At 60.3% G+C, this 24,911-nt stretch overlaps 2 protein-coding genes across 13 annotated transcripts; one reads left to right on the forward strand and one right to left on the reverse strand.

Annotated features, from left to right (window-relative positions):
- Positions 1-35: 35 nt before the first annotated feature.
- Positions 36-2,169, forward strand: MTERF4 (mitochondrial transcription termination factor 4). 2 transcript variants are annotated; one of them, XM_075099668.1, is made up of 4 exons: positions 36-425; positions 499-683; positions 755-1,115; positions 1,842-2,169. In XM_075099668.1, exons 1-3 carry the CDS (start codon positions 77-79, stop codon positions 1,109-1,111), a joined length of 891 nt encoding a protein of 296 aa, XP_074955769.1. In that variant the 5' UTR covers positions 36-76; the 3' UTR covers positions 1,112-1,115; positions 1,842-2,169. The 2 variants fall into 2 exon arrangements, with proteins under 2 accessions (XP_074955769.1, XP_074955768.1); XM_075099667.1 differs by lacking the exon at positions 1,842-2,169 and having other exon boundaries at positions 37-425; positions 755-1,366.
- Positions 2,163-23,924, reverse strand: SNED1 (sushi, nidogen and EGF like domains 1). Of its 11 annotated transcripts, none has more exons than XM_075099660.1 (33): positions 23,528-23,924; positions 20,270-20,557; positions 19,514-19,654; positions 18,628-18,790; positions 17,629-17,754; positions 17,374-17,487; positions 16,488-16,601; positions 16,125-16,238; positions 15,884-16,000; positions 15,448-15,573; positions 15,063-15,167; positions 14,500-14,613; positions 14,229-14,345; positions 13,667-13,783; positions 13,465-13,581; positions 13,114-13,227; positions 12,855-13,028; positions 12,549-12,662; positions 11,477-11,590; positions 10,939-11,052; positions 10,735-10,848; positions 9,808-9,870; positions 8,426-8,609; positions 8,224-8,336; positions 7,415-7,693; positions 6,854-6,998; positions 6,443-6,525; positions 5,583-5,669; positions 5,216-5,332; positions 4,648-4,735; positions 3,923-4,006; positions 3,653-3,690; positions 2,163-3,239 (listed from the first exon to the last, which is right to left on the reverse strand). In XM_075099660.1, exons 1-32 carry the CDS (start codon positions 23,774-23,776, stop codon positions 3,654-3,656), a joined length of 4,146 nt encoding a protein of 1,381 aa, XP_074955761.1. In that variant the 5' UTR covers positions 23,777-23,924; the 3' UTR covers positions 2,163-3,239; position 3,653. The 11 variants fall into 11 exon arrangements, with proteins under 11 accessions (XP_074955761.1, XP_074955760.1, XP_074955752.1 ...); XM_075099659.1 differs by having other exon boundaries at positions 4,648-4,738; XM_075099651.1 differs by having other exon boundaries at positions 9,808-10,104.
- Positions 23,925-24,911: the final 987 nt, after the last annotated feature.

Below are 24,911 nucleotides of genomic sequence, written 5' to 3' on the forward strand. Positions count from 1 at the left end.
TGGGCCCCGCCGGCGGGGGAGGAGCGCGGCGGGGCCGCTCCGCCTTCTCCCGGCGGCCCCCGTCCGGAGCCGGGCCATGGCGGGGCGGCTGCTGTGGGGCCGCGGGTGGGCCGTGGCGGGCTGGGCCCCGGGGCTCTGCGCCCTGCCGGCGCTCCCCGCCTTCCCCGGGCCGCGCCGTGGCTGCGGGGAGGCGGCGGCGCTGCGGGCCATGGGCTTCACACAGGAGCAGGCCCGCCGGCTCCTGGGGCTGCAGCCGCGGCTTGGCCCGCAGCGCCGGGAGGCGGCGGCGGCGGAGCTGCTGCTGCTGGGGCTGAGTGCCGAGGCCGCCCTGGGCCTGTTGGAGCGGAGCCCGGAGCTGCTGCGGATGCCGGCCGAGCGGCTGCAGGAGCGATCCGCCGAGCTGCGGCGCCTGGGGTTCTGCGGAGGTAGGGCGGCGGGGAAGTGGGGGGCCCGGGGCGCCGGCCCGCCCCCCCTGCCCGCTCACTCCGCTGCCCGCAGGTCAGCTGCAGCGGGCCGTGAGCTGCTGCCCCCAGCTCTTCACCCTGCCGCGGAGGAGGATGGCGGCGACCGTGAGGATGCTGCGCGAGAGGTGCCTCTTCACGGCGGAGCAGCTGCGAGAGGTGCTGAGGAGCTGCCCCGCCGTCCTGCTGGAGGAGCCGTGCCACCTCCACCACCACTTCCAGGTGAGGGACTGCCCTGTTTTGGCTGGGAGAGGGGCCCAGGCTGTGCGTGAAACACCCTGTCCTGCCCCTAGTACGCATACTTCAGGATGGGCGTCCAGCAGAAGGAGATGGTGAAGGCCCGGCTTTTCCAAATGCCCTTTGTCGAGCTCAGGAACCGGCACATCTTCCTGGAGCGCCGGGGGCTCTACCAGACCCCACACAAAGGCCAGACCCAAACCGGTAACCCAAAACTGAAGGACATCCTTCAGCTCCCAGAGAAAGACTTCCTGTCCAGCCTTGCCCACTCCACACCAGAGGAGTACCAAGTCTTCAAGAAGCTGCTGGCTCGAGAGGAGGAGGAGAAGGAAGAAGAGGAGGGGAGGGATGCACTATACACAGAGGAAGATGAAGACTTGGATGGTGAAGGAAGTAACAGAGCATGGGAGTGATGAGGTGAGGCTCCAATGTGCCCGAGCGCTCCCATGCTGGTGCAGCCCCTGGCCCCACTGCACCCCTGCCCCACGCAGGCACCAGCGATGCTGGTCACAGGGCTCCAGCTGCAGGTCCCCTGCTGAAGGGCAGTAATAAAGCCCATGTATCAGAATACAACAATAACCCTCTTTCCTCCTCGACCAACTACTTTAAAAAATACCCAGTTTCCATAAAGCGTTTTTATTTAAAAAAAAAATTTCAAACCAAAATAACTAATTTATTTCCAAGGCTAGGTTAAAACTTTCTGGCTGCATTACATATTGTGCTGGCTGTGGGCTGCTGTGTCGGCTCACAGCAGGGCCCCATCGCGTCCCCTCCCTGCAGGGACAGGCTGGGTGGCAGTGCTGGCTGGGCCCCAGGGCTATGCTGAAATGGATGGGACTGTCCCGTAGTGGGGCCACTGCCACCTTCCCGGCCCACCTTGGCACCAGCCCCGTGGCTGACAAAGACGGCATTTGCACCTCTTCCAACCACAGCCCCAAAACCTCCCCTCCCTCACAGATAGCAGGGGCTGTTCCAGCTTTCCCCTTGCCCTGCTCTTGCAGGCAAGGGTTGACTTCCTCTCTTGCCCCGGGGAGGCAGGCCGTCTGTGCTCACCTTGCAGCAGGGACGCTGGAGAAAAGTCAGGCAGCCTTGGAGGAAAACGAGGCATGTCCATCTCTGACTCCCATTCTCCTTTGCGAGCAGAGCTACAGTCAGCGCAGAAGGGGAGCATCATGCTGGCCAGCCGGTTATGATTTCCCATGGTCTCTGCCGCTCCCAGGCTGCTGCCGGCTGCCTCAGCAGCTGCTCCTCCAGGCCCCATACTCCTACATTGCTCCCAGGAGGGAGATGGTGGCGTCAGGAGCGCTGAAACTCCTGGGCCTGTTCTGCTCTGAGAGCGTCTTTCAGGCTGCAGCTTGAGATGTGTGGCTGAACAACAAAGCACCCTGTGATGCTCACAGGAGGGGAGGGCTGCCCTGCTGGGAGGCTCCCCACACTGCTTGAGAAATAACACTCTACCATAACTATGATATTTCTCTGGTATGTATTAATTTATAATATACACTGTGTACATTAATACACAAATCTATGTTTAACTAGTGTTGTCATACAAACTCAGAAAAAATAGGAATGTTTCTAAGCTACACTTTTTCCTCGCCTGCCCCGTTGCAACCAGTCAGGTGGCTGCTGCAGGGCTTTGCGCGCTGGTCCTCTCCTCAGCAAACGTCACGGCGAGCAGCTCAGGGGATGGCACGGAGAGCTCACTTCATCACCAAGCCCGTACTGTGCTCTGCGCTTGGAGGCGATTAGCGTCAGAATGAGCATGGTATTAACACCTTGGCTGAAAAACTTCACCCTACAGATCACATCTAAAATTCTTCCTAGGTGCTCTATTGCTTTCTGAGCTGGAAATTTAGTTAAAACCAGGGATTGTTTACAAAGCAAAGAAAAAAAAAAGGCAGGCAGTAGAAGCTGCCTCAGTTTTCCCCACTAGAGCAGAGAAGACAGGGATATGCCTCCAGCGCTCGCCTCGCTGCTCAGGGGAGCTGCTCACTGTTTCTAACTCTTCTATGTAAGGAAGGTCTCCTCCAACCCCATTTTTGCGGGCCACATTTCAGGTGATAGCTAAGGCTTTTTGGTCTGCATTCATCTGTTTTATTTGGGGGTTACAGGTAATTTATAACCTTAGATTATGAAAACAGGTTGGTGCAGATGCTGTTGGCAGGGAGGTGGGCTCAGCCCCGCCAACGGCTGAGCAGAGCCAGGAGCCCATGGCTCATGCAGAGCAGCTGGGGGCGCCGAGCAGGGCTGGGCCCCTCGTGGGACAGCCAGCCAGCTACCACAGTATGCTGGCACTCAGCTCCTTGGGGGCAGAGAGGTGGCTGGAGTAAGGCAAGCCAGAGCAATGGCAGCGCTGGTCCAGCAGAGGGAAGGGAGTGCGCTGATCCGGCTGCGTGTCCCTAACAGGCTGGAGGAGAAGGAGAGACTGATGCCAGGCAGGAGGGTGCCCCTGCTGTGTTCAACCTAGTAAGTAGATCTGATTTTCCTGGTGTTTCAAAAGCCCTTAGATGTGGAAAGACGAGGCTTCTACTGCTTTGAACCCTGTGAAGGAGCAGGAGAAGAATGAGCTGGCACGCAGAGTCCCCTAAAAGTGCAGCAGCTGCTTCTTCCCACCCTGTGCCCCCTTCTCGGGCTGGGAGAAGCAGGCTGTCCTCCTCCAGGGCTTCAGCCTTTGCCTTGCATGGGCAGGCAGTGTCCATGCCCTTTTTGTGCAGGAATCTGTTTTTCATAGGGTGGCAGAGCTGCAGGGAAGCAGAGCATTCACTTCTGCTTTTCCACCCCAACCACAACTGGGAGCCCTCAGCCGCGTGTCCATAGCCCAACCAGCACAGCAGCTGGAGAGCCCTTGCAGCCCCCCCCGACAAGGCAGCGTGAGCCTGGGCTGCCCTGTGGCCTCCACTCTTCTCCCCCTTGCCCCTGCCTGTGGCTGAGGGGCACCCAGAGTGGGTACTTACTCTATGGCTTCTTCAGTGTGTGACTGTTGCTTGGTTTTCTGAAAGAGAAGAGAGAACACCGTCAACCCTACAACCCCTTGCCAGGAGGGCACACAGAGCCTCGGTCGTGCACTCCTCACACTTTGTTCTGCACAGGGTGCCTGCACCTCTCTCCCAGCCCACCCCTGGCCTGGGCACCCCTGCACATGCTGGATGACACTGGCTGGCTGCATCCTTCTGTCCTGGGCCAGAGGAAGCCTAGTACACTTGGCATGCTGCTGCTAGCTGTACCTGCTGGTTGTCTTCTTGGAAACGGTGCTCTCACAGCTCTCCTTGTAGCAGAAGTCCTGGTGTACCTTGTAGACTCTCCGGTACCTGCACACACAGCAGAGGGGCAAGTTGTAGGGAATAACAGGGACATATCTGATTTTATGAGTGTGAAGGGGGAGTCTGGGGGTCTCCCATTTCCTTCCAGGCTGCGGTAGTCGGCCTTGGTAGGAACAGAGCTGAGCCTGCTCTGCCTGAGGGCTGACCCCACACAGCCAAGCCCTTGTGCCTCCATCGCAAGAAGGTGGGGGGGGGCATGTGCAGAGAGAGGCCCCCCCCATACCCTGGCATTGCAGCAGAGCTGGCCCCAGCCCTCTTCTTGCAGATGGAGAGGCAGCCAGGAGCTGGGCTGCCAGGCAGTGGGCAGGGGAGCCACTGCTGCCTAGGTGAGATGGTCATGCACACCAAATCCAACCCTACTGCCAGGCAGGTGGGTAACACTGCTACAGGGGCTGTTATTTCAGCAACACCCTGCCCTGAAATGCAGCTGGCAGGGTAGCCCCCGGGGTTTGAGGGCAGACGAGGCTGCTCAGCCTGTGCTGGGGAGGGGGCAGCTGCAGCCACCTGGCAGCTGCCAGCCGGGGTCTGAGATGGCCTCATGCTCGCTCTCTCTTCCCTGGAGCTGAGCTGCGGGGAGACATCCCCGGCTCTGAGCACAGTGGGGAGCACAACCCACAGGCAGTACTCACAGGTAGTGGCAGGTGCCTCCTTCCCACACAGGGAATGACTTGGTTTCCGAGTACAGCCGCGTGCACGAGTGTGGCACCTTCTTGCAGGCTGCTTGGGGAACAGGAGAGGGGAGCTATCAACAAGCCCATCTCTGGCCCTGCCTGCCTGCGCCCTGTGGTGGGGGGGCCAGCGAGACCCCCTGGCTTCCCCTCTGCTGTCCTGGAAGGCTGGACTCAATAAAGCTGGCCTGCCAGAAGCGGAGGCCCCAGCCCTGCAGCACCCAGGTAACTGTGCAGGGCAGGAGCCTAGCTTGCCAGGCTGCCTGGAAGAGGGCCTTGGCCAGAGCAGGGAGCAGACCTGTGCTCCCAGATCTGTCCAGACTGGTGAGAGCAGTCCCTCTCACCGCTGCTGGCACAGCACAGCCCTCTATAGCACAGCCTGGCCATGGTGGGAGCCCCCTCGGCCAGGAGGAGCCAGGTGCTGACAGTATGAGCTCAGTGACCCTGTGGCTGAGACAGCTGCCAGGCTGGGTAATGCTGTCTACCTGCAGGAGGGAGCTCGGCCCTCCAACAGCAGCATGGCACTCACCCAGCTCACAGAGCCGGCCCTTGAAGCCTGGGCGGCAGTTGCAGTGGTAGGACTCGGCGACTCTGGCACAGGTGCCTCCGTTCCTGCAGGGGTTTGTTGAGCAGTTCTGTCCCTCACCTGCAAAGCACGTATGGCCGTCATACCCTAGGGCTACTACGCAGCCCTGCCCAACCCCCAGCATGCCAGGGTGCTCCCAGGGAGAGCTTCAAGCAGGCAAGCAGGGATGGGGCAGATGGCAGGGGCCCACGCCATGCCCCTTGTGTGCCTCCCAGCTGGGCAGCAACAAGGAGACCAGGCTGGGGCTGAGTGCCCTGCCTGCCTGCCTAGGCCGGGACCCTGCTGCTCACATGCCTCCCCCAGGACTTACTCTTGCTTTTTGCCTCATGCAGCTGCAGTGCCAGACTGCCCTGGCTGGACGTCGCCATGTTCTCCAGCTTCACTGGAGCCTCCGACTCTGGGCAACAAGAGGGTCAAGTGTCACCTCCAGCTAGGGCCAGACCCAAAGTCAGCCCCTTTGGTGGGATCCAACCTGCCTGCAGCATCCAGGGGCTGGTCAGGCCTGAAGCAGCAGCTCAGCTCTTCCCACTTGGCACCCCTTAGAGTTAAGGTGACCACCTCCCCTTTCCGGGCAGACTGTCAGGGACAGAGCCCTAGGGGGGGAGGGGCAGAGCCAAGACCTGCAGTGAGCCCAGGGCTGCCATCCGGTGTGCCAGGACCCTTCCCCACCCCATGGTATGGACTTCATGGGCCTGATAGGATAACTTGGGTTGGCACTTGTATCCCTGGTGTTCAAGGGATAGCAAATGGCGGTCTGGTCCTGGGCTACTGAGGGGCTTCTTGCCCAGGCACCTGCCTCAAGTGTGAGGCTGTGCTTGGCATTAGGGGCTCAGGCTACTGGGCAGGCAGGGGCTGCACTAGAGGGCTGCGGGGTCACTGCCTGGACTCCCACCACTGCTGGCAGGGTAGGACAGCCCATGCTGCAGCTGGCTTCACCTCCCATTACCAAGGGTCCCTTTTTACCCTCCCCAACCAGCCATGTGTCACGCCTGTTCCTGGGCAGGGATCTTGTAAGCAGGGCAGATGTTTGTCTGTCCAGCGAGATGTGAGAGGGCCCTGACCTCCTCTATGGCTCCCGCAGCACTACAGCAGCCTGCCCAACTGCCACCCTGTCCCAGGGGGAGGTGTAGGAGGTAGCACTGAGTGACAGAAACGCAGCAGAGCACTTACGTGTCTTCACAGTGATGGATTTGCTCAGCGCAGTGCCAAACCTGGCACTGATCCTCCCTCTGCCATCCACCAGTTCAGTGAACCTGGGACAGGACAGCCATGATGGTACAGGGCACTGTGGGTCCCCCAGGCCACCACTGCCTCATGTGCCAGGGAGGCAGCTGGATAAAGCACTTGCTGGTGGCATCAGGCTCAGTGCAAGCCCCCTGGGGCAATGTGGGGGCCCTGTTCACAGGACAAGGGCCTGCCTGGCTCGGGACCCTAGCAGGTGGGCAAGAGACACGACCCAGCAGGAGCACGGCTTGACCCTGTGCACACCCAGACATGGGAGCTGGGAAAAGGGGCTGTGCTCAGCCTAATGCTTGGGCCAAGCACTGGTGGGAGGGCCAGCAGTGCCAGGGCAGGGCCTACCTGGGGGCTGGCGAGGGCTCCTCAGCTGTGTCATGATCCGCTAGCAAGCGGAGTTCGGGCAGGAAAGCTGGGGGCAGCCTGTTGCGCAGGACCCGGGGGTGTGCAGCTTGGCTCCACCGTCTCTCTGGAGCCCCATCCCTCTGCACTGCAGACCAAAGGGTTAGGCTTAGAAGGAGGCAGGCTGTGTGTCAGCACAGCAACCCAACTCCCAGCCGGTCCCCTCATCCACAGGCTGCCATTTAGGGCTATCTGGGGACACGTGTACACTCTCCACATGCCTGGGCTGCAAGCACTGGCCCCTGCGAAGCATCACCAAGCTCTAACTGCATCTGCCCTCAGTTAAGAGAGGTAGCACCTGCAACCCCCACCTCCCTTTGCGAGTGACTTGCATCCTGTCCCCACCGACTACTGCAGGCACCTAGTTCTGGGGCAGCAAGTCCCCATAGGCTTGTTACTCTGTTGGTCAACTGGTTTCCTACCCTCTGCCCCGCTTCCCCATTAGACCATCTCCTCCCTCATGCTGCAGCAAATCACCAGCACCCCAGTGAGCCAGGCACTCACAGGTGGTGACATAGACGTGGATGGGCTCGCTGTGCACTTGGCCTTGCTCTGTGTTCTGCACAGCCGTCACAGACAGGCGGTACCGCTGTCCAGGGAGCAGGTCACGCACAGTGTAGGACATGAGCTTTCCATTGGGCACATAGCGGCTCTTCACACTCTGAAGGGTGGTGACGTTGATGATGTACCCCTCCACGGAGCCAGCAGGTGGCTGCTCCCATGCCATGGACACAGAGGTGGCACTGACGCGGGAGGCAGTGAGGTTTTGTGGGGGGAGAGGCCCTGGGGCAGCCAGGAGGTGGGGAGAAAAGGGGTCAGTGCTGTTGTCTTTGAATGGCAGCTGCCCTAATTGCTCACACGCCAGGGCCCCAGCTGGCCTGGCCATGATCTGACCAGTCCTCAGCTCAGCTCCAGCTCTGCAATGTGCTGAGAGGAGATGCTCAGCACCAAGTCCCTGGCAAGGTGGGGGCAGAGCCTCACTGCACCCTGGCACCTGGGTCTGGCCCTCGCCCTCTGGCTGCTGTACAGCAGGGGATAAATCAGACCCATGCAGGCTCCGCATGGGGCTGAGCTCGTGCTGGTCTTGAACAGGAAATAACACCTGGCAGGGGAGAATGTGCCATTGCCTTGTATACCCTTCCTGAGGGCTGCCTGCACACCTCCCACCCACTGTGATGGCCAGACAGGCTGACAGCTTTCACACCTTCCCCTCCCTGCAGCTTTCCTGATGGCTATGAGCCGTGGCTGCCCCATGCCTGCCAAGCCTCAGGGCCCCTGCAGAGGCAGTGGGTGGTGAAGGCAAGTCCACTCACTCGTCCACACATGGAAGGGGGCCGTGGCCAGACTCTCCGAGGGGTGGTCTTCTGTCCCCAGGCCACTCAGCGTCGTGACATGGACAATGTACCTCTCTCCTGGCTGCAGGTCCCTGTGGAGGAGGAAGGCAGGGTGGGAAGGGGTAAGGTGGGTAGCCTGGGAAGGCCAGCTGGCCCAGTGCCCGCCTGCAATGCCACTCACAGAAAGGTGTACTTGGCCACGGTGCTGTTCAGCTCCACAGTGCGGTCTGCCAGGTCCCCCGGCTGGCGGATGGAGACACGCACCCTACTGACGGTGGAGTGCTTGAGCCGGTGGAGAGCCCATTGCACCGTGATGGCACTGGCCGTCACGTTCATGATCTCAAAGCCTTCCACCGGACGTGGTCCTGACCAGAGCAAGTGGAGAGGGCTGCGGTCAGCTGCTAGTCATCACCGGTCACCCCATCCCTTCCCCACACATGGGATCCTGCCTGCCCCTCTGGTTTGGCTTCCCCAGGGGGAGCAGCTCAGCACTGCCTGCCCTGCTGGACTCATGCTCTCCTGTCCTCGCCATCAGTGGGCAGGTGGGAGGCACATCTCTCTGTCTGCCCACAAGGCCTCATGCCATCCACAGCACCCCTGGGGCTGTCCTCCTCTGGTCCCACCCCCCCAGCTCTGAAGGGACTGCAGTGCTTGGGCCTGGCCCTAAGGCCACTGCATGCCCCAGGCGAACGTCCTGAGCCCAGTTCTTGCTGCCCCTGGCATCTGGCCCTGGCTTGAGGTCTCCTGAGATACTGTGGCCAGAGGTACCGACCCCTGCTATGCCCAGCACCACACCTGCCTTCTCTTCCCTTGGGCTTCACTCAGTCTCAGCCTGCTGGGGTGAATGCAGCCCACAGGCTTTCCCACCACCATCCCCCTCTCATCAGAAGGCAGCTTTTCTAGGTCTAATCCCCTCCATCCTCAGTTTGTACTTAATTTCTAGAGCCACCTGACCTCAAAAGTGGGACTGCAGCTGCTCTACCTGCCCATGGCCTCAGAGACATCACTGTGCCTCCTTCCCTCCACCCAGAGTGGAGGTCCCTGCCAGCCTCCGCCCTCTCTGGCATATCCCCACACCAAGCCTGGCAGGACGGCAGGATGAGTCACCCACAGGACTCACTGTCGGCAGGTATCACCCAACCTCTCTGACCAGCTGGCACGGGGTCTTCTCCAGCTCAGCCAAGCAGCACTGGGGACCCACCCTACCCTGGGCTCAGTGACAAGGAGTAACTGGTGCAGAGGGCACAGCCTGGCCCTGATGAACAGGATGCAGGAGCAGTCCCTGCTGCCAGCTTCCTTACCAGCCCCCAGGCAGGGGCCTGGTGAGCCACAGAGGGTTCAGTCCCCTTTTACTCACAGCAAAGAGAACAGCAATTCTCTGTGCCGAGTGCTTTCCAAAGGCCCCTGGCTAGATTTTAGGATCTGCACCACCACACCTGACAGGGTTCAGCATGGGCCCGAGCTGCGGCTGGAGCTGGCGGTGCGGAGGAGGCAGCACAAGCCCTGGCACCTGTGGGGGCCGTGCATGCTCACAACCACGATCCCCCCGGGGACGCTACTCACTAGTGCGTGTGGTGAGCATGACGGGCCTGCTGATATCATTCTTGTTGTTCACGTTGCGTTTGACTGAAAAGACAGAAATATTGTAGGCTCTGCCGGAGGCTAGTGCCCGCAATTGGTGGGCAGAACGACTTCGGTCCACAAAATCTGTCCTGCGGTAAGAGCCGTCGAGGGATACGTACGTCACGGCGTAGCCGTCAATGAGTTGCCTGGCGGCTGCGTCCTCAGGTGGATGCCAAGAAATCAACACACCAGTGTCCTCCACCCTTTCCACCTTTAATGAGGTTGGTGGCAGCAATTCTTCAAGGTGTGGTCAAAAGCAAAGGGGAGAGGTAACGCCATGAATCTTTAGAGAACAGACCCAGGCAGCAAGAGGTAGAGCAGCAGTGATGGAGGACAAGGCCCTTGCTCTCTCCCTTGGCATGCCTGGCAGGGGCCCTGTGGGCGCCAGCTGCTGCTGGCCTAGCAGGCACAGGAGGAGCCAGGGCGCCAGGAGCACTCCCAGCCACTGCAACCTGGCAGCACTGGCAGCCAAGCACTTGCCGCTGCCTGCTGGGCCTAGGGCGCCGGCAAGATGGGGCAAGGGGCCCCAGGGAGACTGGTGCCAGTGGTGAGAGGCTTCCCTTAGACGCCTCAGCCTCCCCTCCTGAGGGCATCCGAGGGATCGCCATTGCTGCAGGGCCCAGGAAAACCTGTCCCCAGTGTCCTCGTGCCAAACCCAGTGCCTGCAGCAGCAGATCAGCATGCCAGCGCCCGCCCACGGCATTGTGGGGCCCAGGCTGCCCCCCACAGAGGTGAGGCCCTAGCCCTGCCCGCCTCAAGGAGAGCTGCTGGTCCCGGACTGCGTCGAGCCCCTCGTGGGCGGTGACCACCACCGGGCCGGCGTTGAGCCCTGCACCACATCCTGGTGCTGCTGCTGAGGACCTTTACCTTTTTCGCAGCTCTTGCCTGTGTAGCTGACTTTGCAGGTGCAGCTGTGGGTGCCGTTGCCAGGTAGGCAGTAGCCTCTGCTCCCACAGGGGCTGGAGAAGCATGGGTCACTGGCTGCAGGAGAGGCACCAGGCATGTTAACAGCGTTAGCGGTGCCAGCTGGCCAAGTAGCCACCCTGCACCAAGCCACCCTACCCACCTCACCTGTCTCGCAGTGGTAGCCAAAGAAACCCTCTGGGCACACACAGAGGTAGGAGCCCTCGTAGCTCTCGCACTCCCCTCCATTCCGGCAAGGGCTTGACTCACAGGCATCCACTTCTGGAGGCAGGAGGAGGCCAATGGTGAGTGAGGGACCCTGGCATGCCAGCACCCAGTGACAGCAATCAGCCCCCAAGGGGATGCAGGATGGATGTGCAGCCCAGGGCCCAGCACAGCCATTCGGGACCCAGAATCCCACCCAAGCACTGTGGCAGCCCCAGTCCCTGGAAGGGGTTGGACGCCTTCAAAAGGAGATTTGTCACCAGCAGACACCTTGTTCCTTGCTCCCTTCCCACCAAGGAGTTTCAGCTCTGTCCCTGAAACCACAGGCAAGGAGGTGTGACAGGCAGCAAAAGCCTGGGGCTATGGCTCAGGGTCAAGGTGTCCAAGATGGTGACCAGCCACTTGCCTTGGAGCCAGTCCTGGCCATGTCCCAGTGCCCACAGTCCACCCTCCCACTGTCCCAGGAAGGGTGAGTCCCTACCTGTCTCGCACTGGGTCCCCACAAAGCCCTCAGGACAGTAGCAAGCAAAGGACCCAGGGAGGTCCTGGCAGGTCCCGCTGTTCTTGCAGGGCTCTGACTGGCACTCATCAACTTCTGGGGAACAGCAGGAGAGGCACCAGCTCAGCACAGACATGGGGCCGGCAGCAGGGGGCAGGGGGCTTGGAGAGGCAGCACTTGTCCCCCAGGATGCAAACCCTCCCCACATTGCTTTCTACCCCAAGCCTACCACCCAGGAACACCCCTGCTCCTGAGGCTGCCAGAGCACACTGCCCCACACCTACCCCGCGCAGGGGCTGTGTCAGGAGCTGGGCATGGGGACATGCCCGCAGGAACACCTAGGGATGGCTGGCAGGGCCAAGAGGTTCCACAGGATGCCTGCAGCACCCTCCTCTAACCCCCTGAAGGCATCCCTCCTTCTCCCCACCACTGTCCTCTGCCAGGCCCTGGGGAGCCAGGCTAGAGCTGCCTGATGCAGAGTCTCACCAGTCCCCACGCTGTCACCCCCTTTAGCCAGCACCAGCACACAACCACGACTATGTGCATACATGGGAGCAGGAGTACAGCATGGCCAAAAATATGCTACCTCAAGCTGGCTTTCCCCCGCCCCACTTTTGGCCAATAGCTTTGGAGCCATGCAGGGCACTTTCCCCTCAGATCCCGAGATCTGGGGCATCTCTGCATAGGCTTAACACGTGTCAGGAGAAGTCATTGCCTGTCAGTGATGGAGAATCCCACACAGCATCCATTAGCAGGGTGACACAAGTAACACACATGTCCCTGCAGCACTGCCTGCTCCTCCACCTGACCGGGAGCAGTGTCACCCCCCCAGCACATCCCACAGCTGGCTGGGGGCTCCGGGAGAGAAGCCCTTGCTGCAGGCTGATCTGAGCACACAGGCAGGAGACTGAAGCCAGCCCACACAACCACAGGCAGCCCAGCTCCTAGCCATAGTGTTCACACCCACTGTTGCTCCCCGGGGGCTGCGGGGTGACGAAGGGTTTGCTATAGCTGCCTGCAGCAGCCCTGGAGTGTACCTAGCACAGTCTCTTACCTGACTCACAGTGGTGGCCAGTGTAACCCGGCTCACACAGACACAGGAACTCAGCAATGCGGTCCTTGCACTGGCCGCCATTCAGGCAGGGCTGGGACTGGCACTCATCAATCTCTGCAGGTATTTGGGCAGTGGAAAGACAAGGCAAGAGATGTGAGCACCAGGTAGGGGTCCCCGAGGGGGTCTGTCCACAGACATGGGCAGGGGAGGACTGGAGTACATGTCCTGGGGTCACCAATCCATAGTTGTGACCACAGCCAACTGGGACAATGCATCAGGGCTTGGCTATTCTGTAGTGCTCCTCACCATTGCACGCGGGGGGGTCACTCCAGACACCTGGCATGCGGCAGACGCGGGGGTTATTGTGCTGACTGAGGACATAGCCCAGCTCACACTGGTATTCAGCCAGCGAGCCCACCTTGGTGGAGTTGAAAGAGGCCTGGGCATGCTTCACCTCGCTGGGGACACCGCAGTCAACCTCTGGGAAGAGATGGGGACAGGGGTAAGTGAGGCCCACAGAGGCACCCGAAGCCCCTAGCTGGTAGGGGCAGCAAAAGGCCTTTACCAGACTGGCAGTGCTTCCCTACGTAGCCCACGGGGCATGTGCAAGTGTAGCCCCCGCTGAGGTCCTCGCAGGTAGCGCCATTCTCACAGGGGCTGAGGAAGCATGGGGAGGGCACTAGAAGAGTGGAGCAAAGAGCAACCACTGTAGAGCTTGCAGAGCCCAGAAACCAGAGCCATCCCCTTCCCCCTCCAGCAGGGTGCAAGGAAGAGTCAAAGCACTTCCAATTACAGGGAAGGGGGTTCAAAGCAAGCAGCGAGGCTCACTTGCTTCCGCCATGGCTGTTGGCTCTGCTGCCAGGCCTAACACTTCCCCAGGCAGCCCCTGGCACCAGTGAGCCCTGCTCACACCTACCGATCTCGCAGTGCCGGCCGGTGTAGCCCAGGGGACAGTCACACTTGTACTTGCCGATGTAGTGGAAGCAGGTGCCCCCATTCTGGCAGGGCCCCGAGGCGCAGGGGTCCGGCTTACCTGGGGGCAGAGGGCAGGCAGGAGCTGAGCAGCGAGCAGGGTGACTGCCACCTCTCCTCCCCGGGTGGGGGCCGGGGGGCCATACCGATCTCACAGTGCTTGCCAGTGAAGCGGTAGGGGCAGGTGCAGTGGTACTCGCCATCCGCCTCCCTGCAGGTGCCCCCGTTGCGACAGGGCCCCGTGCTGCAGAGCTGTGGCTTAACTGCAGAGAGAGTGCCAAGAGTGGGGGTCACCCACTGCTGCTGGCACCCTGAGAGCCACCGCCTCCCACCAGAACCCTACCAAATCCCTCACTGTGGGGAAACACTGTCCACACAGACGCATACTGGGGCCTCAGGGGGCCACGGGCACATGATGCCAGGGGACTGGTGGCTGCTCCGCATGCCAGAAGCTCGGAGGTTTTTTTAGACATCTAACACTGATGGTGTTGTGTAGGAACCATAACAACCGGACCAGCTTCTGTGACTGTTAGGAGCCGTGCAGAGAGCCACATAAATCCTCCCTCCACCCTGCAGGATGGAATGGGATAACCTGCCCCCACTTCCAGATACAGCTCAGCAAGCAGCTGCTCATCTCCCACAAGGGTCCAAGCTCTTCTCCCACCCCCTGCCAGGTCCCGGAGCCAGCACAGAGCTCCCTGTGGGTACCTCTCTCACAGTGCTTGCCAAGGAAGCCTCGAGGACACTCGCAGGTGTACGAGTCATCATGAACCTCGCAGGACCCCCCGTTCAGGCAGGGTTCCGAGTCACAGGGGGATGGCATTGCTGCAAAACCAAAACACAGGTTGTCACTGAGGACATACAACCAGGGGTGTGAGGGCTGCTCCCCAACTGATGACTGTATCCTTGCTCACCCCCCCGGCCACTGTCACGTGTCCCTCCCTGGGGCAGGTCCCATGTTCCCATGGAGAAGACTCACTGTGGTTGGTGCCGTAGTCGGTGTGGCAGACGCAGAGATAGCTCCCACCATACTCCATGCAGTACCCGCCGTCTGGGCACTGCGTGTTCATGTTGCATGGCGTGGTGGTGACTTCTGCAAACACACGGCCAGCACCGGCCTCTGTCAGCTGGTGGCAGAACACCCAGGTGGCTGCCTGGCCAGAAACAGGGGTCTCCTAACTTTGCAGGGTCTGATGAGACAGGAGGGACCCTCTGTACCCCACGACACCGACTGTGCAACCAGCAAGGGCTAGACTGGATGACCAGCAAGCTTCAGAGCAGGAACGCACAAAGGCTGCAGTTCCCTCCCAACCCAGGGAAGCCTGGCTGGGGCCAGGGGCTGAGAGAGGCATGGCTCAGAGGAAGCGTTGAAGTGCTGCCCCCTCACCTGGGGACAATATTTCCAGGCTCAAATTCAGTGCGTGCCCCTGGTACTGTGCCAAGGCTCAGGCATGGGCAGAGTGTCTCCTTGCTTGCCCACAGCCTGCCCAGCTCAAGCATCCCGGAGGGGGAGCAAACAGTGAGCAAGAAGCCTTCACCTACCAAATTCACAGAGTAGACCAAAAAACCCAGGTGGGCACTGGCAGATGGTGACATTCCCCTCCAGACAACTGCCCCCGTTGCGACACTCGCAGCCCTCTGAGAGCTCTGCAAGAGACGAGAAGCAAGCTTCTCAGGACCCCTCCTGCTTGTGGGGCTGGGACAGCCACACAGCCTTGCCGGATGCCATCCATGGGGGGAGCTCAGGTGGGTGACAGCCACGAGCCCCCCCAAACAGCCAGGAACAGCCTCCTTCAGTGGGATGGACCCACTGTTCAGTCCAAGAGCCCTGAACAGGCTCTCCAGGGCGGCTGCTGCTTCTTCTCAGGAGCATGAGGGCCCCCCTAGAGATGTGACACCCACCAGAGATACCCCCCCCAGTACTCACTGTCTCGACAGTCCTGCCCAGTGTAGCCCTCCCGGCATTCGCAGATGTAGCCCTGCTCCGTCTCCAGGCAGCTGCCTGCATTCTGGCATGGGTGGGAGAGGCAGGCGCCAGGCACACGGGGCCCACCTGCAGGGAAGGGGAAGGGGGAGGCTAAGCCAGAGCCATCCCAGCCTGGGGGTGGAACACCCTCTGTCCTAAGCAAGCTGGGTATAGAGCTGGTCCAGCCCAGCTTCATGCTGGAGACACCACCACAGCCAAGCAGCCCCAGTAGAAGGGGCTCCCTCCCAGCAGCGGCACAACCCTCTGTACATGCTGCCCACCAGCTTTCAGCAGGGCCTACAGCTGAGGCAGCCCCTTTTTAGCCATTTGCCCCTTCTTGCCTGGCTCCCCTGAAACCGCCTCCTGTGCTGTGTCCCATAGGCACGCCTCCACTCACCGTACTGACAGTTGTTGCCATAATAACCTGGAGAGCAGGTGCAGATGTAGCGGCCAGGGCGGATGTAGTTGCATGTCTGCCGATTCTGGCAGCTCCGGTCCTCACAGGAAGACGAGTCTGGGGATACAAGCAAGCGATGAGCAGACCCCAGCCCCTATAAGAGGGGCCATGATGGCAGTTGGAATATGGGGGACACAGTCCCTAGCATGTGTCATCCCAGGACACAGGCAGGAGCAGGCACCTGTCTCGCAGCGCTGTCCCACGAAGGGCTCCAGGCACACACAGGTGTAGTTATCAACCAGGTCGACGCAGTGCCCGCCATTCAGGCATGGGCTGGACTCACATTCGTTCACCTCTGCAAGGGGAGGCCAGGAGGGGCAGTCAGGCTGTGCACAGGCACTGCTGGTTCACCCACTGCCTCCCAACCTGGACAATGCTTGGGAGGGGGAAGGTGACAAATGGGGGGGGACAGAAATCAGTGCTGCCAGCAACACTGAGCGCTCCCCTCCCAAAACTACAGCCAGGGGTGAAGCAGGGTGGGAAGGCACCTTGCCAAGGTGTGAAACACCACCATCTGCCTGCCATGCCTGCTCTGGCCACCCACCTGTCTGGCAGTTGGCCCCCAGGTACCCTGGCTGGCACAAGCACACCGCAGTCCTGTTCACTGCCTGGCACCTCCCGCCGTTCTGGCACACCCTACTCTCACATGGCGACTCTTCTGCAGTGGGACACCAAAATAAAACGAGGGAGGGGATCAACCCAGGTGCAGGAGCAGCATGTGCCATCCTCTGTACACACAGTGATGTTGGGGTCAAGCAGAGAGCGCAGCTCAGAGACACCAATGCACCCTCCAGCGTGAGATGGTGGCTGTGTCCCCAGCCATGGTTCTCCCCAAAACCCTTCCCCAGGTAGTTCAGCCCTTTCACCCCCCTGTGCCTCTTGGATGCCAGCATGCTGCACTGGGCATTTCTCCCTCCCTCCCTTCCCCAAAAGTCAACTCCCTGCTCGCCTCCTCCACTGGTGCAGAGGCTCACTGGGAGCCAAATGCCTTGGCAGCACTTCCACTGGCATGAGGAGGCCAGTGGCAGGGGAAACCAGCCACCACAGCCCCTGCCAGGGACTGGGAGACTCCCCATGGGCTTCAACAGGCTCAGGATTAGAGCATCACCTGCGAAAGCAGGGCCTCCAAGACTTCTGTTCAATCACTAACCCCCAGCTTTTCTCACTAAGGGAGTGGTGGCGGGGAGAGGAGCCGGGGGCAGCACTGAGCGGAGCCCTCGGCAGAGTGGGCAGCCAGCAGCAGGAAGGGCTCATGGCCAGTGCAAAGTTTCCTTTGCCTGCAGCAAGCTGAAATCCAAGCCAGCGGCACTCAGCACCCATCACAAACTGCTCAAGCCCAGCAAAAGTGGCAGTGCCCCCCAAGCCTGGGGTCTCTGCTCTTCAAGCATGGCAAAGAACCAGCCCCACCACGCTGGTGGCCCCATGCTCACCGGCCTCGCAGCTGGTGCCTCTGAAGCCCGGTGGGCACCTGCAGCTGAAGCTGCCAGCACCATTGAGGCAGGTGGCTCCGTTCTGACATGGGTGGGAGAGACACTCGTCCACATCTGAAACAGAGCCCCCAGTGGGGGAAGGAGCTCAGGGTAGGGGCAGCCACAGGGACAGAGACTGCCAGCATGCAGCGGTGAGGCTGGGAGCGAGACCTGCTCCCCGCCGCAAAGCGCAAGGAGCTCAGGGCCGGCACTTACCAACATGGCACCTCTTCCCAGTAAAGCCGGCCAGGCAGGAGCAGGTGTAGGAGGGGTTCCCTGTGATGCAGTCCTCAATACACTTCCCTCCGTTCACGCAGGGCCGCAGTGTCAGGCAGACAGAGGCTGTGGGGACAGATGGTGCCCTCCTGTCAGCACATACCCTGGCAGGGCTCACTCGCCACCTTCCAGCCACACCAGTGCTGGAGTCTGTCCCCACACCCGCCCGGCTCCCTGGGGTGCTCAGGGAGCCCACGGGGGCTGCCTGCCTCATGGCAGGGCAGGGTCCACTGCTTGAGGGCTCCCCTGGGGCAGGGGGGCAGTTTTATTCCTCCTGTGCAAGGGGTAGAGGCTGCACGGGGTCAACCCTGCTGGCTGGGGGGACATGCCCTCACTTATCACCCAGGGCAGAGGGAAAGGGGGACAGGAGAGCCCACATACAGCAAATCCACGGGTAACAAGAGACACACACAGGTCATGGGTGGGAAAACACAGCTGGGGGGGAGCAGGGATGAGGCCAGCAGCTCTGTGGGGGACATGTCAGGACCCCACGGGGGAGGCTGGCATCCAGCAGCCCTCCACATGGCTTGCCCTGGCCTCCTGGGACTTAAAGACATGTGCATCCATATCCATCCCCTGAGGGTGCCAGCCCCTCATGCCCAGCCTGGTAGTAGGCCAGCAGGGTCCCGCCTGTGCACTGTCACCTCCTCCCCAGCCTCCCTCATGACTCCCCACAGGCTCTTTTAATCTCAAGTGTCTTCCTCCCCTTCCCATTTGCTCTCCCAGCCCCTTCCCAGGCCCGGACACCCATGGGTGCCGTCCCCAGCCACAGCAGGTGCTGAGGGCGGTCCCCCCATGGCTGCCTCCCCTCCCTCCCCAAGCCCTTTGAGCCACCTCCTCCACCCCACGGAGGTGGAGGTTGAGGCAGGGGAAGACGGGGCTGGAGAACAGTGTGGGGTTGGGTTGGGAGTTAAATAAACCTAACTGCTGTCCTCTTACTTGTATTGCTGCAGCCCCCCACTTGCACCTGGGCATCATCGATTCTGAACACCCAGCGCCCGGGGATACCCACATTTGTCGTCATCTCCACGTCAGCGATGTCATCGGTGCGGGATCCGGGGATGTTGAAGTAGCGCTTTCCATCACCAGCATTAAAACCTGCCTGGGAGTACATGGGCAGAGAGTAAAGAGACATCACTAGGGCACAGGGGAGGGGAGGGTGGCTGGAGCACAAGGCCTCATCTCTCCTGCATCTCAGCACCACTGGCAGCACTGCTTGGACCAACCGTCCCCTTCCACATGCCACTGGCCAGCGCTCAGCCCTGTCTACGCACCAGCGGGACAACAGCCAGCAAGACAGGGCAAAGCAGCTGCCCTGCCTGCTCAGTCCCTCCCCTAGGATTCAAAAGCCATCCGCTTCCTCTCCACCTGCAGCATCCCGCCTGCTGCAGGCTGGCAGGCAGGGAGCCAAGCACAGATCAACTGCTGGTAAATTCACACATCCAAATGGGTAGTGGGGTTTTTGCGGGTGTGGGTGTTGGCTTTTTTTCCTTTAAACACCACAACACACGCAAGGATGAAATAAAAATACAAGGGAAAGCTGTACTGGCTGCAGCAGCTGCTCTTAAAGGCTGAGGTTAGGAAGGAAAAGGGACTATGAGGCAGCAGCCAAGGCAAAGACCTGTGGTTTTAGGATAACAAAACCCCCTGTATGGCCTTGGAAGCCAGAGCACACACAAGTATTTAAGAACCTACAAAAAAATAAAATTTAACAAAAAAGAAGCAGGGTGAGGCCTTCCACCTCCAAAAAACCCAAACCAGGAAATGTGAGCTCACAGGGTAGATGTGCTACCTGGGCGCCCCAGGGACTGTGTTCGCCGCTTACCTGTGCTGCAATGCCGCCGAGCCCAGCAAAGTCCCCCCCACTGCTGGCGTGCATACCCGTGGTCCAGGTAATGGACTCATAGTTGAAGATGGTGAAGGAGAGCTTGCCATCCGTGATGAGGACAATCTGGAAAGTGTTTACCTGCAGCAGGGAGGGGAAAAAGCAGTGAATGGGCATGAGGGAGGCAGGTGAGCCAGCCAAAAACCATCCAGAAAATAAAATGGAAAGAACATTTCACAAAGGGACATTTCTTTGAGCCCCAGTCCTCCTCTGCTAGAGAAGGCAGTTCGGTTTCATTATTTTTAACCCTTAGGTATCTTGATCCCCCTGCCCAGCACCCCAGCCAGCAGAACAGCTTGCTTCTCTCAGGGAAATGGGAAAATAGGGAGAAATGTGGTTATTGGGCCTCTTGAAGAAAGGCACCAAACCCAGTCCGTGGCCGGCTCCTCAGCATAGCTGCAGGCAGGCAGGCAGATGCCACCCTGCTGTTGCCCAAGAAGGTAGACACTGGCGATTTGCAGCCTCCATGCAGCACAAAGAGGAGGGTTTGCTTTTGCCAGCCCAGTGCTACTCTGTCATGGCAAGGTATCACGACAGAGCTACCAGGGCTGGCTTAGCGCTGCTGATAGCTCTGTGCCACATACAGCAGAAGCACCACTGCCGTGGAAGCAACAAAGCTCCAGTGGGATGCTCCTTTTAAAAACAAAACCAAAAACCTACCCCTAAACTAACAGCTGCTTTGCCCCAGCTACTCACCGGTGAAAATGAACTGCCCCCAAAGAAGGTCACTCGGTACCATGTGGCAATGAAGACCCACTGTGCGGAAAAACCCGCGAACTCAGGGAAATACTGTGCGATGTCCCTGCTTGCTCTCTCCAATATGGGCTGCTCGGTGCTCTCCCGGTAATATACATCACCCGCCCGCCGGTTGTCCACGTCTGCCCAGAAAGCAGCCACAACACGCCGGTCCTTGGAGATGGGGAAGGCCACTGGTGTGAACTGGGAGACCTCCTTCAGGAATGAGATGATCCCGTTGTTGTTCACCTGCAGAGAGGGAGGGAAAGAAACAGGTGGTCACAGTTGATTCCTGCCGCCGGCAGGAATCCATATTTTATGGGCACTTTCTATTTCACCTTTCTTTCCCCCCCACCTCTTTCCACAAATATTGGAGCACTTCCCCTTCCTGCCCTTGGAAGCAGAGACGTGTCCCAGCGCCTGCAGCCCCGCACCCCGGCTGCTTGCTTGCTGGAGCGTGGCTGCAGAGAGGCAGCCACCCGAACAAACCCAGCCCTGTTCTCTGCCACAGCCAGGCCAGGGGAAGGGGGAACAGCTGAGAAAACTGCAGTGGCCCCAGCACTTTAAACAAACAGTGCCCAGCGTGCTTGGCCAGCTCAGGATGGTGCTTTTGGCAGAGATGAGGGGTTGTTTCACTCACTCCCGGCTCTCTTACAGCTGACACACAGCCTATGGGGCTGGGGTCTAGGGCTGGGCATCATTGCCACTCTCCTGGCAGGGGGTCAAGCCTGAGCCAGGACAGGGGGAACCTTGCCAAGCAGCAATCCATCCACTGGCATGCACGGCACTCTGAGCTAATGAGCGGTCAAGCTAAGAGGCTCATGGGCCCCAGGTAACCAAGTGCCACAATCCCCTGCAAAGCGCCTGGTGCTGCCTGGCCCTTGGCAGGCGGCTCTTGTTAAAGCACAGGATGCCAGACACCTGGGGAGAGATACTGCAAGCTCTGAGCCCTTCCCCAGCACTAATTAACTGGGGCAATTAGAGTCCTGGGATACCCAGCAGAGGCAGCCCTCAGCCCAGGGAGGGAAGCTGGAGACAGTGGATACTGCTGCCTGGAGTGCTCTGTCCTGGCTTGAGGATGCAGTGGAAGCAAGGAAGGGGAGAAAAACCCCTGCAGGCAGTGGGGGGCAGGGAGCAAAGAAAAATGCTCTCACTCTCAGCCCCCAAATTCCTGGGAGGAGACCCTGTCAGCACCCAGTCACACTGGCAACCCCAGTGGGGCAGGCAGTTCCCAGCTGCTCTGTTCCCCTGCCCACAAGCAACAACAGGACAGGCAGGAGCAGGCAGCCCCCCAGCTGAGCTCCCCAGCACGCATTGCCCAGCTCCAGCAGCACCAGCCAGGCAAGTCCCTGGGCTGCAGGGTGGGAAAGGGGGAGGCATGGTACACAAAAGAGGCTTTCGAGCAGAGACGGCAGCTCCAGCATGCAGCAGGCAGGGGCAGGCAGCAGTGTCGCGCTCTCATGCTGACAAGGAGGTGGGAGCTAGCATCCTGCCAGGAACCACGCTGAAACCAGCATGCCTGTACCCTGACTGCCTGCATGCCCAGGCAAGGTGGGGGGCAGGCTGTGACAGCCTCATGCCGTGCCTGGGGAAGGTCCCCAGTTCCAGAAGAGGGTCCCCAGCCCCTCCATGCAAGCATGGGGCGGTCCATGCTGTGTCTAAGGGGAAGAGGATTCCTGTTTCCCAAAGCCTCTGTAACCCCACGGTATCAGCAGAGGAACATTCTTCCCTTGATTAAAGCAAGATGGGAGAGAGCCAGAGCCAAGAGGAGGGGTTTTTTTTGTTGTTGTTGTTGTTGCTAGTTTTTGGAAAGGAGGAGGGGGTGGGTGGAGGCAGTCCTTAAGGACTGAGGTTTCCAGGTGAGCCCAGACCCGAACCAGCTCCTCCAGGAGAAGGAGAAGCAGCCCTGCCATGCAGACCCCTGTACCAGGGGCAGGCAAGCTGGCCCTGCAGAGCTTGGTGCGAGGTGTCTTGGTTCAGGGGAAGGGGACACACCGCACTCTGACCCCTGCAGCCCCTTCAAGACCCAGACCTGTCCTGCAGATGCTGTATGGAACAGCCATCACATCACCTGGCTTCTCCCAGCCTCTTCTATACTCCCACTGTGGCTCAAGCCCCAAGCGCAGGTCCCTCCCACATGATGGCAGGGCTGGTGCTTTTATCAGGGATCAAAAAAAAACACCAAAGAAGAACAAGGACCTCCTGCTGTTAGCTGAGGCAGCAGGACAGTTCATGAGCCTAGCTCCGATACCGCACGGAGGCAATGCTCAGACCTCTCCTCCACCAGGTCCAGATTATTGGTCAGCCTGGAACAAACCAGGCAGAAGAGAAGGGACCAGGATGCCAGATTCACTGCACCAGGTGGGAGCTGGTGTGGGGAGCACCGACCCCACCCCAGGGCGCAGAGCAAGCGTTTGGAGCCAGTGCCGCCCAAATGGCTCTGGGGACATCCAGGCACTTGGGGCTGCTGCTCTGCCTGATGGCCACAGCTGTGGGGGACATGCCGGGCCAGGCATGACTCAAGCTCTCTGGCCACGGTCCCCTCCAGGTGTCTCAGGGGCTGCAAGGGAGCATGTCAAGCAGAGGTCCCAGCAGCCCCAGTGGGCACAGGGAGAAGAAGAGAACAAGCGGTATGGGCCAAGTGGCCAGCCAAGCCTGCTGCGACACAAGCCAAACGGCAGCTATGTCTATTCTGCATCACACCCAGAGCCCCGCCGCCGCCACCTCCTCCCCAGCAAGAGACCCCATCCAGGGGCCACAGCATGCCTGCTTTGAGCTCTCACCCACCCGCCATGCCCGGCTCCCCATCACTGGGACTCTTGCAACGCACCGCTCTGGGGGCCAGTCCCACAAGGCACGGGTATTTCTGGCTCCAGCCAGGGCTAAGTCTGAGGCTCCCCAGTGCAGGAAAGTGCTTCATCCGGCATCCCCAGTATGGCAGGGCCAGGACCCTCACCAGAGCCAGGACCCTCATTGCACCACCCGAGGCATCCCAAGTCCTGCCAAGCACTGGGCCCCCACCAGATCTCCCCCTTGCCCCCAGCACACCAGTATTCCTTTGATGTTCCGAGTTAAACGGGGACCACCCGACAGCTCCTGGAAACCCAGATGTACTGGGTGGCATACTAATTTAAGAATAAAATGGAATAAAATGGAATAAAATGGAATAAAATGGGGGGGGCCCAGGGGAGGCCATCCCCACTGACCCCTGGTACTCACATAGAGGCCAGTGTGCCCCGCTCCAAAGAAGGGGAAGGGGACGGAGAGGGGCCGCAGCTCGGAGCCGCCGTCGTCCTGCTTCCGCGTGGCGGCGTCGCCCTGCGTGGGCCCGAAGGGGTAGAAGTCCGCCAGCGGCACCACGCCGCCCGCCCACAGCCACTCGCCCAGGGCCACCAGTACGGCCCAGCCCGCCAGGCCCCGCATGGCCGCCGGGATCCGCCGCTCGCCTCTCACGCCGGCACCGACCATCGCGGCATGGCGGGGGAAGTACGCGCACCGACGGGCGCGGAGCTCGGAGATGGCGGGCGGAGCTCGGAGCCGGGCTCGGAAACGGACACGGACCTCGGAGCTGCCGCCTCGACACCAAGCGCCCGCCTCAGCTCAGAACGCCGCCGCCGAGCCGGGCTCCTCCACCCCGCCAGCCCCGCCCTCCTCCGCGGGTGATTTGCATAGCCCGGGCGAGGCCAGCCAATAGGCGCTCGGCGCTGCGGGAGGGCGGCGGTGGAGGGGCGGGGCATGCAAATATAGCGGGGGTGGGGTTGGGATGAACGGGGCAGGAGGAGGGGGTGGCGGGCTTTCTCCCCACGGGGTGGGTTGTCTCTCCCCCCACGGCCTCCGCGGAGCGACCCTTCATGCCCCACGGGGGTAAAAGGTAAAAGTAGCCACCATTTAAGGACAGGCGTAGGTGCAGAGCCCCCCACCAGGACTAGCCGCCGCTCGGTTCCCCCCCAGCTCCTCCCCCCCTGCGTCTGCTCCTTCAAATCAGAGGACTGGAGGGGAAAAAAAGAGTAGAAGAGAAAAAAAATGGTGTTATTTGCTTTTTTTCCTTTCCCCCCCCCCCCCTTTTTTTTTTTTCAGGTGCTAAAAATATTATCAGGAAATTCTTTTCAGGAATGCCATGTTTTAAGTTACACTTTAGGCTCAAGGGCCTCTTTGTCTCCACTGGAGAAAAAAAAAAAAAAAAGCCCCACACCCACCCTACATTTATCATCAGCAAATGGTTTTATCAAGAAAGCCCGAGTCCCCCAGAAAACTGGCGGGCTGTCCCCCAGGAGTCCCTGCTAAAAAGCACCAGTGCATTTTGATAGTTAGTTGGTAGTTAATGATGGATGCTGCCCGCACCGCTGCCGGGCAGGTGTTAGGGTGAGGGATCCAGACGGACCAGGAGGCTTGGTGCACCCAACACCTTCCACTTACTTGTACCCCCACAGCTGCGCCAAGCCTATCCCATGGCAAAAGCATCTGGGGTGCCCGGGGGAACCTGAGGGAGAACCCCCATACCACCCCATCCAGGGTCCCGGCAAAAGCGGGAAGGGCTGTCGCCTGCCCCCAGTTCTGGGATGGTACGGGAATCCGGTCCCCGGCTCCAGAGGTTTTCCATGTT

The sequence above is a fragment of the Phalacrocorax aristotelis genome, chromosome 7 (assembly GCF_949628215.1).
Source record: "Phalacrocorax aristotelis chromosome 7, bGulAri2.1, whole genome shotgun sequence".
Taxonomy (NCBI): domain Eukaryota; kingdom Metazoa; phylum Chordata; class Aves; order Suliformes; family Phalacrocoracidae; genus Phalacrocorax; species Phalacrocorax aristotelis.